At 40.3% G+C, this 12898-nt stretch overlaps 1 protein-coding gene across 2 annotated transcripts in view; it reads left to right on the top strand.

The window, feature by feature from the left end:
- The first annotated feature begins 2247 nt into the window (after nt 1-2247).
- LOC133474656 (poly [ADP-ribose] polymerase tankyrase-1) overlaps nt 2248-12898 on the top strand; it is a 46313-nt gene continuing 35662 nt past the window's right edge. For both annotated transcript variants that reach the window (XM_061766502.1, XM_061766501.1), the window contains exons 1-5: nt 2248-2750; nt 3134-3358; nt 3554-3649; nt 11618-11654; nt 11814-11889. In XM_061766502.1, coding sequence (XP_061622486.1) covers nt 2324-2750; nt 3134-3358; nt 3554-3649; nt 11618-11654; nt 11814-11889 — 861 coding nt within the window. In that variant the 5' untranslated portion in view covers nt 2248-2323. The remainder of the gene's footprint in view (nt 2751-3133; nt 3359-3553; nt 3650-11617; nt 11655-11813; nt 11890-12898) is intronic.

Raw genomic sequence — 12898 nt, 5'->3', positions numbered from 1 at the left:
GGGCATTGTCAGGTGTCATTGTCTCTGTCTGTGCCACGTGTTAGTTACCAGTCATGTTTTGTTTCCATTTTTGGTTTATTCAAGTGTTTCTTTGGTTATCTGTTGTGGGACTTTGATTAGTTTGATTTTCCTTCTTTGCCATTTTTTGGAGATTAAATTATTTTTTTGAGACTCCTGTCTTGCCTCCCTGCTTCCCTGCACTTGGGTCCTCCACATTTTTGCCTTGCCTTCCTCGCCTTCGAAAACCCTAATTGTGACAATTTATTGAGTTAACTGCTGTATGTGTCATAATCTAATTGCCTGTGCAATTGATACAATGACGTATCATGATAGTATATCTGCTATATAATCACTTCGAAATGGGAGATGTGGTTTGTAAAGGGATTCTAGAGTTATCAAGAAAATTATTATTTGTTTGCATATTTGTCCTCTGACCTTTAGGACACGCACGTAGGCGCATTTTGAAAAAAACATCGATGACTCTCAGTAAATATTTAAACCCGACGTAATCGGTCAGTGCTTGCATGTCACAGAGAACTGCTTGAAACGAATTCAATGCTTTTGATACAAAAACTCGGTTTCTAGGGAAATTATTTGTAGCCGGTTTATTTAGTGGAAGCGTCTTATCCTGCTAGAAAATTCTTAACCTTTTAAGGTTTACTTTTTTCCCTATTGTGTATCCTACGTGGTTAGATGCTGACATTGTACACCTCCGAAGCTAGCGGGGTGTGTTGCATCGTAACGTAGCTTCTTCATGCACCTCTTCTCGCTCATTGTGAAACATGATGTAGCGTGTTTGTTTTTATTGATATTGCTCGACACAAATACGTCTTCAGTGTTTTTATTGATTCTGATACATGGTAATACATGATGAATTATATCTAAAGGATGAAGACTATCAATGAATGTTTAAGATACATCAAAGTAATGACAAGAAAAAACATTGTCCAAGAATGAATATTGACCAGTGTCTCAGACAAGAGCCTAGGAGGGACGTTTGACTCAATAACAGCTTGGAACGTCAACAAATCAGACATTAAGTCCACAGGCTAATTGTCTTCTAGACAAGAGTCCAAAGCAAATATGGTGAAGCAGCATTTAGCTATTATACGGCACACAAATGTAATAAGTTGCCAACAGAAGTGAAGTTAAAAACTTTTCCACTTTTAAATGTATGTACAGTATGTGACTTACTCCCACCTCTGCCTCATAGGAATATTAATCGCACAAACAACTGCTGAGTTTGCTTCTAGGTATATTGTCCTTGGGGCGTTTCCATCTGCAGTGTGAAAATATAGAACAGACTAAATGGGAATTTTCAGCAATTTCCATGCATTAACCAGAAAACATTTTTTGGGTGAGGTACAGGGCAGAGGAGGGGCTGGGATAAACACAGGGTTTGGAATTTGTTGTAGCGGGACTGTATATAGTATTTTTTGTTTTAGGTCAGATGTTATATTTTTGCTAACCATAATTGCTATATGAACAATACATGGTTATGGGAAAATATATGGTGTATTGTTAGAAAAGCCAGTGTAGAAACTATATTCAACTTGACAATTCAATTTCTGGAGAAATTGCATGTGAATGCTGAAATGCTGCATGAAATCATATCGAACAATGTTGAATGATGTGGAATGGTGTGAAATAAAATGAAATGGCGTAGAATGAGCTGAATTATCTGTTGGAATGGTTTGAAATGTCGAAGCAAGAGGGAAATGTGTAGGATTTGTCTTAATGTAGGTATTTTAATGTGGGAATTTTGGCAATGTGGAAAATAGTCTAGTTGGAATGGTTTGAATTGGTCGAGAAATGTGGAAGCAGGAGGGAATAATGTATAATTTGTCCTAATGTGGGGAAAATACGGGTATTTTAATGTGGAAAAGTGTAGTATTGGAGTAATGTGGTTATTAAGGGGAAATTGAAAATATTTTGGAGCTGGATGTAGGAGGGAATAACGTAGAATACGGCTAAATGTGGGTGAAAATGTGGAATTTTGGTAATGTGGGAATTTAGGGACTATGGGAATGTAATTTTAAGATCTGCATGAAATGAATGTTTGGAATGTGGAATAGGAATTATGTTGAGCTGTTGAATGACTTATGTGGAATTGTGGGTGATTTTGGGAGAAGTAAGTAAACTAAAGAAAAACTGCTTATTGTCATAAAAAATTTACCTTGGAAAATATCCAATTCACGTTTGCAACTGTGACAGACTGTTAAGTAAATTCCGCATGCGTGCAAGGCTGACCGGAAGGACGACCACTTTTCACCGGAAAGGCGGAGCACTTGGTTAGCTTGATTGTTGCTTGCGAGCTGCTGTCATGGCGGTGTCTCTGTCTCGTCGCTCAGTAGCGCAGCAGCAACAGAATAGCTTACAGTCTCCGCCGAGGAACAGCTCACTTTCAGGTGCTACGCCGATGGCAGTGATCAACTCCCCGCATGAGAGTGAGCGGGAATGCAGCGGAGGAATCGAAGGCGCTCTGGCCTCTCCGGACCTGCCTGCCCCGGTGCTAGCGAGCAGCGCGAGTTCAAACACGACAACCTCTGGCGGCAGCGGCGTCTCGAGCCCCGGCTCTGGGGCCACAAGCCCCACTGACGGTATCAGCGGAGTCGGCGGAGCCTTCCGGGAGTTGTTCGAAGCCTGCCGCAATGGAGATGTGTCAAGAGTGAAGCGGCTCGTCGACTCGGTGAACGTGAACGCAAAAGACATGGCTGGCCGAAAATCGACTCCTCTGCATTTCGCTGCGGGTATGTCTTGCGAAGAATTGCTAAGCTAACGAGCTAGCTCTCTGCTCCATCATCGTTAGCCAAATTACCGATGTTTGGGTGTCCAGTTCCCACTCCGTCGTGTTTTCTTTTGGCTGACTAATTTTATGAGAATAGACGACATTGACTCCTTTTTTTACCAGCTAATCCCTCACCATCTGTCAACAAAATGACGTAGCTCCTGTATTGTGCTGTAATGCTAAGAGCAACAAATGGGCCAACAGGCTATTCTACAACGTGTATTTTATGTTTGTCTAACTTGAACATTATTAACTCAGTTTCTATTGATCTCTTACTCGTTGAAGACCTGTTTACTCAATTGTGTGTCTCTGTGAATAGCAAAACTTCAAATTATCTTCCTTCAGGGTTTGGTAGGAAAGATGTGGTGGAGCATCTCCTACAGACGGGGGCCAATGTCCATGCCAGGGATGATGGAGGTCTCATCCCACTGCACAATGCCTGCTCCTTCGGCCATGCTGAGGTTGTGGGGCTCCTCCTGTGTCAGGGTGCAGACCCAAACGCCAGAGATAACTGGAATTACACTCCCTTGCATGAGGCAGCCATCAAAGGAAAGATAGACGTGTGCATAGGTAAAATTCACTGCAGGGCTTTTCAATTCATGCATAATCTTGGAAATTGTGACTGTGGATTTCATGGTAAGGAATTAAACAAAGCAAAGTGACAAATCTAAGTCAGTTGGTGTGTAGGTCAAAACTAACCACTGCAACAGTTTAGAGAATATTTTGAAGACAGAATTTTAAAGCATTTCTTTGTTTCCCATGTAGTGTTACTCCAGCATGGAGCCGATCCCAACATCCGTAACACTGATGGAAAATCAGCACTGGATCTGGCCGACCCTTCTGCAAAGGCAGTGCTTACTGGTCAGTTCCCGTTTAACTTCATTTTAAGTTTGCTTTACATAACATTGCTCTGCATCATAAATGTGTTCATTGTACAGAATACACAACACCAATTATTTGGAACAATCATTTTGATTGGTATTAATTACTGTTGATGTTCATGATATGGTCCAGGGTCATGAAACCTTTTGGCCAATGTGGCGAAACAGTATAAAAATCAACGAGCCACACGTGTGTAGTTAGGCACAACATTGCGCGTTTATGTGGCTAAACTTTTTGTCACACTTAGCCGGTTCTTGTCACGGAGAAACCCATAAGATTTTAACGATGTGGGCCCAATTAAAACTATCTAGGCATCAATATGGACCGAACGATTTGGGAAAATACTTAATTGCATGTTTTTTAAAATTTTATTTTATTTGTTTTGTTTTTTTAAATACCCCAATATTGTGATTGCAATTTAGCATGCACTTTTTGGGGCTAAGTTTATCTTCTGCATTTATTCAACAAATAAATCATTCTATAGTATGACCAACGCAACATTGTCTACAACCACAATGGAAAATTAGGAACTCTTTCTTGTAGGCCAGGCATAAATATTGTGATGAGTTCATATGAATAGAAAATCTTTATTTTAATATTGAATTTTAGGAATAAAAAACAACCATCACAATAGAATGACTGATGGTTTTAACTTCATGCCTTGTAAACATGTAATATAATTATGCTCTTGCCAGTAGCAGTAGCACTGCTGTCGGTGTCAACCAAGTATACAGATAGAGTGACACTTTTCATCACCAAGGTGTAAATGTAAAAGTGGTTGGAATGGTAAACTATATTAAATGGAGAGTGCTGTTCTTACAATAATCTTTTTCAAATCGTCTCAATTAGTATCACAAGTTCTTTATATTTTTACAACAGCCATTTTTAAAGCTATAATCTGTGATTTCTGGCACCTCCTGCTGCTGGTATTCAGGATTACAACAAAGAGGTCCGTCACTTTGATATGAAGTAAACTGTGCAGACTCTTAACTGTCCCCGTCTCTCCCTCTCCCATCCCCTTTGGGGAGGAGGGAGAGACGTTTTTTGCCTGTCGCGGTGCTCTTTTTCCTCTCACGTCTCCGGACCTCAGCTGTATGTCACCGGCAATCGATATCCGTAGAGAGATTCAGTAAGTCGCAGCAGCCGCCTGGGATAACCTCTCCACGTCATGACAGGTGGTGAAGCGGCAGCAGCGTTACAACGCTCAAAGTTGCAATCAAGTGGATAGAGTTTCTCGAAAACCACGTCGCTGGGTCACTAGCGAGTTAACTTACACAGACACATTAAAAGAAATTAGATCAACAAAAGCAATAAAAACAGATCAGTAAGGATGAGAGGAGTGCTGGGTCATGACCACCCACACTGCTGCTAGGAGCCAACGGCTCCTCGAAAAGAGGTAGATGTTGCTCATTTCCGGCCATTTTTTATATTGTTTTCATTTACACAGTAATTGTGACTATTTTATGCTACAGAATCGCAGAATAATATTTTTTAGTGAGCATTTTACAGCTATGCTCCGTCCATTGCTCAGCAAAATGCCTTATTTCCGTGCCATCATTTCCTTCTACGTCATTTTCGGTGCCCCAACAACTGGGCCAGTGCGGGAAATGAATCGGGCATTCACTAAATATAAACAAATAAATAAATACAGCAAGATGTTAGAGGAGCTGACAGGCTTAGCATTTTGTCATCTCTAGTATTGGCTTGGGTGAAAATATATATTTTTTTTAACGAAAAAAAGTTGTGGATTCCAGCTTTAAAGCTTGTGTACTGAAAACTAAAGAAGCTAGAGTAGTTCGTTTTAATCCATTCCAAAAGTGCATTTTTAGTTGCGGACTGAAATACTTTTATCACCAAAACCTCCCGTCCGAGACAGGATGTTGTGATGGCGCAGGGAAAACCCGCTACTGGCACCGTCACCGTCGTCATAGGCCGTTTCGTACTCCTTAAACGCTGGCAGTTAGATCCATTCCACACATCCACCATCCACACACACATGTAATTTCTGAATACTACTCGGCGATGGACTAATATGCGAGCGCATCGGTCTGTGCGCTCGGGACCTGCTTTGGATAAGTAACAGGAGTTGACGAGACCAGAAAAAACACTTCCGACGCTTCTGCTAAGAAATATTGGTTCGTTTACCCTGTTGTAATGATCTAAATGTCGCTCTCTACTTTTATTTATCAATTATTTTGTGCGCAAGTCTACTACTTCTGCATTGAGCGCTGTTTGCTGCGTTCCCATTTAAGCAGTAGTGACGTTTGCCTAGTTCACCAACAAAGAAAGTCACATGACCTCGCCCAACGTAATCTATTGGGCTTCCCAGGCATAGGTATTAACACGAGATAAGACAGCCTGGCTGATTATCGTATCTACGTGGCCGACATGTTGGGAAGGTCATCGTTCCCATGAAGGAAACAGCCCGCTACTCATGTTTACATTTCGCCGCACAAAAACAACAGCTTTCATGTGTTGTAGTATTTGTCTGGCATTGTCTGCACAAATGCGGATATTTCAGCCCACTTATAACTTGAGAAACATTTTTTTATTGGTTTTCATGCTGTGGGGAAAAAATCTGAAGTTACTCACTATTTACTCAGTACTTGAGTAATTATTTCGCTATGTACTTTTTCTCTTAAGTATTTTTTTAGATGGCTACTTTTACTTGAGTCACAATATTGTCAAGTAACAGTACTCTTACTTGAGTACAATATTTGGATACTCTACTCACCTCTGGAGCGGACCGTCTATTGCTGCTCTTACGTTTAAACAATTTTTGCTCATTAGGTCAGCCAGTGTCGTATTTGTTGCACTGGTCTTTTGTATTTTCGCGTTGAGGTGCTGGGGGTCGTGGCCCTGGTTGTGGTCCCAGCGGAACCGTGAAGCCCACGGAACATCGGTGACGAGCTGATCCGCTAGTACATCTTGTATTAATTAGGAAACGCGCCTACAATTATCTAATTAGTTTACGGATGTTATTGTTAAATGTATTAAGCGACAGAGCAATGTTAGGGATTATGTCACAACACAAAACTAACAACCTTATTTTCACGACCATAGGGCGCACCATATTAAAAGGAGCAGTCTCAGTTACGGGGTCTATTTCTTTATTTAACACATAGATAAGGTGCACCGTATTATTGGGCACAGGCATGGTAAAACATACGCTAGCTTAAAACATACGGTAGCATGCACGCACGCTAAAACAACGTTTTTAACAATGTACTCACGTTATTTTTTGATCAATCATCATCCACAAATCCATCAAAGTCCTCATCTTCGGTATCTGAAATGAACAGATGGGCAAGTTCTCCATCAAACATCCCGGGTTCCCTCTTGTCATTGTCTGAGTCAGTCTCGTTGCCGTGCAGCTCCTCAGAAATGATGTTGGCTTTTACGAAAGCTCGAACAACAGTGCAAGCAGACATGTTTTCCCAAGCATCCACAATCCATTCACAAATTGTGGTATAACTCGCCCGGCGCTGCCTCCTAGTCTTAGTAAAGCTGTGTTCGCCATCTGTCATCCATCGCTCCCACGCCGCTCGCAACTTCACTTTGAACGCCCTGTTTACACCGATGTCCAGCAGTTGGAGTTCCTTCGTCAAGCCTCCCGGAATGACGGCAAGCTCCGAGTTATTGCACTCAGTCGAATGGTGACTGCAGAGACGCTTCTCCCGGCTGCTCTTTGCTCATTAATCCATTGCTCGAGTTGGTCTTCCAACTCTGGCCACCTCGCCTTGTTTCCGCGGAAACTCAGCTTCGTCTTCTTGACTTGGCGAAGCTCGTTTTCCTGCTTCCTTCACTTGAGAACCATGGATTCGTTGATCTTGAATTCTATCGCGGCTGCTCAATTCCCATGTTCCTCCGCGTAACTGATAGCTTGCAGTTTAAACTGTGCTTCGTAAGCGTGTCTCTTCGTACGTGCCATTTTCAGGGGTCCTTAGCCAAACCGATGTTGTTTTGCATCATGCACATACCGGCGCTATATACCTACTGGGGATGTGTCTTTAGCATCCTCTCTCACACACACCCTTCCCCCTTTAACGGCCGCATGCTGTCCTCAGCCATGTACGGTTTTCCTCTATATAAGCAGCGTGTCGGCAGGAATTGCTCCCAGTCAGTCAAGCGGAGCGCTCATCACACAGCAACTTTTACAGATTTTGGAACTCGGTGCACACACAAGGCATTATAAGGTGTCCCGTCCATTTTGGAGAAAATTTAAGACTTTAAGTGCGCTTTATGGTCGTGAAAATAGGGTGAATTAAAATTCAAAAATACCCAATAAAAACAGAAAAATACTGTACTTAATGTTTTCCTGGTAGATGCATTTGGGATTAGTCTTTGAAGTTTGTAATAGTGAAAAATGAAGTGAAACAATGATTTTATAAACAACCATTCGCACTCACATTCACACCTACGGCAATTTAGAGTCTTCAATTCACCTACCATGCATGTTTTTGGGATGTGGCAGGAAACCGGAGTACCCAGAGAAAACCCACACAGGTACGGGGAGAGCACCCAAACTCCACACAGGCGAGGCCGCATTTGAACCCGGGTCCTCAGAACTGTGAGGCAGATGTGCTAACCAGTCTTGCACCGTGCTGCTGCGATAATATTGTGCATTATTTGATCATGTATTTATTTAATTCAAGGATAGACTCTTTGCATTATTGGCACCTATGAAGTTTTAGTATTAAACGTGGAATATCTCCTGAATAAAATGAATAAAGTGAAACATTTTTCAATGGAGAACTTGTTTGGTTCCAAAGACCAAATGATAAGATTTAATAGACAGCTGAAACAAAAATAGGGAGCTTTTTGGAAATACATACGGGGCAATGAAGCCTTTAAGGAAAAGAACACCCTGCCAACAGTCAAGCATGATGGAGGATCCATAATGCAGTGACACTGCGTTGCTAAATCTGGTACTAAAGGCCTTGAGTGTATCACAGGTATCATGAAATCAGAAAATTAGCAAAAAATTGAGCAGAATTTCTTACCCAGTGTAAGAAAACTTGGTTTGAGGCAAAGATCATAGGTCCTCCAGCAAGACAAAGACCCAAAGCACACATCCAAAAGCATGCAGGAATGGTTCAAAAAGAATAAATTAATTGTTTTAAAATGGCCAGCAATGAGTCCTGATCTCAATCCAATTAAAATTTTGGGCGGAGCTGAAATCTGCCATTGGAGGAAAAAACCCTGCAAATGTTCGAACTAGAACAAATTACAAAGGAGTGGGAGATAATACCACCTGAGAAGTGCAGAAAGCTTATAGATGGATAAGAAATGTTTGAAGGCTGTCATCGCTGCCAAAGGGTGTGCAACCAAATATTGAGGAGGGGTGCCAATATTGTTGCACATGCTGTTTTGTTTTTTCTTTAAAATTACATCTAAGTTGACCAAAAAAAAAATAATTCTTTGTTAAATTACTTTGGACCTCCAAGTAAAAGATCCTAATGATATAAGTATGGCACATTAAAATGTATTTCTTAAGATATTATACAGGTTATGCAAAAAATGAAGGGGTGCCAAAAATGGTGCGCAAGACTGTATATAACTAGGCCATTGTACATTTATTTTAGTGATGCACCGAAATTTGGGCGGCAGAAATGTTTCGGCCCGACCAAAAGACTTAAATACTGAAATAAAACTGGCCAAATTGCATGTTGTTTATTGTTGCTCATGCATAGCTGTGCTGCAGCCAGGACGCGAGCTATTACACGACATAGCAAATACTTCTTAATTATTAACAAACAATGCCCATTGGGCTTTGCTGATTATGTAGTTGAATTGAGTAGGGCGTCATTATTTTACACACAGCCTACAGTCACGGTTTGATAATGACTCGGACTCTTTCACTGGGTGTAGGGTCACGCACTCACTGCGACAAATAACTCATGAATATGCAAATCGATTGTGTATCTCCTCACTTATACTCTCATCCTATAGACTTTTATAATTTACATAATTAATCCAACCACTCAGTTGTACAGCAGGGTTCACGACCCTTGTCCTGCATGTTTCTTCTCCTGTCCTTGTCCTGTTCTATCTTGTCCTGTCCTTCCCTCACAGGGTGTAGCACTACAGCCCCATGCAACACTCATATTTAATGTTTCATTGTTGTAGATAGATCTGTCATCCTGTTTACAATTAGTGCTTTCTTTTGTCTTTGCTTCTCTCTCCCTTCTAGAAACTTTGTTCTGTTCGAGTGATCAAGTCTGATTATCAATAAACCTCACTTATAATACTAAGAAACCACAGCGGAAGCTTAAAAACTACACTGTGACACTGTTCCGGCATAAAAGGATACAGATTTTCCATTCTGCTTGACCTAACAGGACAAAAAAACAAACAAACGATAATGACTTAGTCGTGCACCATAAACCATAAATGTGACTGTTAAATAAGTCACACATTCAACACGTGGTAACATAAACGCACATGAACAACAAAAATGAACATCTTTACTATGGCAATAATTCAAATTTGCATGACGTAATGAATTGTGGAAACCGCGTGGCTTTACTGTCATTATGCTAGCGGCTGGTCCAAACTGCTATCCCTGTTGTCGCTCAACCTTGCTGCTTTCCGCTGTTCAGCTACTAAGGTGGAAGGCTCGTTCCATCCTTTGTATTTGCGCTGCCCCAGCTAACCTACAACCTACAGCTGATGCGGCTAAATACGATGCACAGCCGCGGAGGCGAACGTGGCTAAATACACTGCCGAGCTGCAGAGGCGGATGTAGCATAAGTCACTAATCGCCTCCACGACAGCGAATAAACTACATTTTGAGAACTATTGTCATCACGGAGGGAGGATAACACGGGAGACAAACTGCGGGAAGCCAGTTGCTAAGATAACGTAACATGAAGTCGCAAAACACGAAAAGTTTTGGATGATACAGTACACTTGTCACATAGGCCTGGCTGCAACCGTATTATAGCGGAGATTAGCCAACTTTGAAGAGCAAACCATCAAGCCAAATTAGTACGCGTTTATAGACGAAAACACTGAAATATACGATAACATTAGACAGCTACATAAACACAGGGACCGGAAACGAATTAATACACTTGAGAAAATGGGCCTATAAATTTAAAAGTACAATAATATAATAAATGTTTAGAGTATATGATAACATTTATTAGTCCTACAATGGGGAATTTGCATCATTTCAGCAACAATAGTGGATACAGAAAATACAAACAGAGCATGCGAGAGTAGTCATTTGGCTACAAATGCGTCCACCACAACAAGGTTGATGCAATAAATACAGTAAAATAACAAATATTGAAGCCATAATTTATTAACAATTACAATAATAGAGTAATGATTATGTTGTGCAACCGAACAGTGTGCAGAATCATATTTACTACATAACATACAGTAATAACCGTCTCACGGTAATGTTCTTGACATAATTTTCATTTCCCTCTTGCCCCTGTCCGTTCTGTCTCTCTGTCTGTCCTCTAACACACTTTTCTGTCGGGCTGCATTAAACATCAGAATAATAAAAAAATAAGCAGAGGGAATATTTCAAACTCCTCTGTTGCACAGCTTAAACAGTTTCAGCACAAAAGGTATACAGATCCATCATTCTGTATGGCCATGCAGCTGAACAGGACAGGTTAAAAAAAAAAAATTCATTTCTGTGCATCACTTATTTTTTTTCACATCAAAATATTAGACGATTTGTTTTTTTAATTGACTTGTATCAGTTTTAGGTGAAAAATTGTGAAAATATTTAGCCTAGTCTTTTTTTGTTTTTTTTTTAAATCACAAAACAAATGGCCAGGAGTGTTTATAGCTATATTTTTTATTTCTCTCATTTTGTACAAAAAGCCCTTTCAGTTTTTTTCCCCAAGTTGTAACTTGTAACATCGTGACCGAGTCGATATATTGTTGCATGCCTGGACCTAATCTAAATTTTTTATTTCCAAACAGGTGAATACAAAAAAGACGAACTCCTGGAAGCAGCAAGGTGACAGTCTTCGCCACCTTGTTTTCTTTGAAATGTTTGATAGTCACACACATTCTTGTAATCAGAGTTAAGATAGCTGCTGGGAACATCATTATATTATTGCTTTTGAATTGTTAAATGAAAGTTGGCTTGTTTTCAACTATGTAATTATAATTCTAGGAGTGGAAATGAAGAAAAACTGATGGCTCTCCTGACCCCATTAAATGTCAACTGTCATGCCAGTGATGGTCGAAAGGTAAATCAAATACGATTGCATCAAATAACCGTAAACCGATATCATGAAACCATTAATACAATATACTGCGCCCTGTTGCTGTGTGTATAAACAGTTTACCCCCGCTAAATGTATGCTCAGTAACTGCATAAAGCAGAATTTGTTAGTTTATATTGTAAATGTTTGTTGATTATGCATGCACCTCTCACTTGTAATTTTTTCATATAGTAACATTTGAGTTTTAATTTCTCCAGCCTCATTCATCTTCTGTATGTTATTTGGTCGTTGACTTTGTTCACCTCTGAAACTTTATTTCACAGTTGTCTTTGAGTGGTTCTCAGAATGTTTAATTTCAACACACTGTGTGTCTCAAAAAATACCATCACCGCTTTCTCCATAATGACCTTTTGTAGGCACTTCCTTATCTGATGTTTCAGCATACTGTATGTTTGGTGTACCTTTTTGTGGAATTTTCTTTCTCTTTGTGTGAAAGTGTAATAATGCAAGATCAGTTGCCTACAAACCACCAGTGCACTTTACAGTATCTGATGTCATTGTAAAGCATAGCTAATGTTGATGTAAGCTCCTTTTTCCATTTCATTGCTATGTCATAGAGACAACTACGAAACCCCACCCCCGAAAGGGGGAGTTTTGTTTTTAAAAACCCACTAAAATTTGCATTCATATGCTTCGTCAAAAAGTGCTAACAGTATACTGGGTGGTCATTAGCTTGTTTCATTCATTACTTGTCATTTAGTTCTCTCTTTGCTGTACCTTAACATTATGCTTGCATGGACTAGTCCACTTAGATTTGATTTGTTCCAGCATATAACCACCGTATACCACTAGAACGCTAAAAACCCTTAAGCTGTTTAGCCTATATTTAGCCCATGTTTGACAAATCAGAGATTTATGAATAGACCTTGTTTTCAGTTTTAGAGGAGAGAATAAGATATATATGTGACCCGATGCTGCCGTTTTGTAATTTTTTTTTTTCATTTTGTTTTCTGTGTGACTCTGGCAACATTTG

Source organism: Phyllopteryx taeniolatus, chromosome 3 (genome assembly GCF_024500385.1).
Source record: "Phyllopteryx taeniolatus isolate TA_2022b chromosome 3, UOR_Ptae_1.2, whole genome shotgun sequence".
Classification (NCBI taxonomy): Eukaryota; Metazoa; Chordata; class Actinopteri; order Syngnathiformes; family Syngnathidae; genus Phyllopteryx; species Phyllopteryx taeniolatus.
This window is presented reverse-complemented; position numbering and strand designations above follow the sequence as displayed.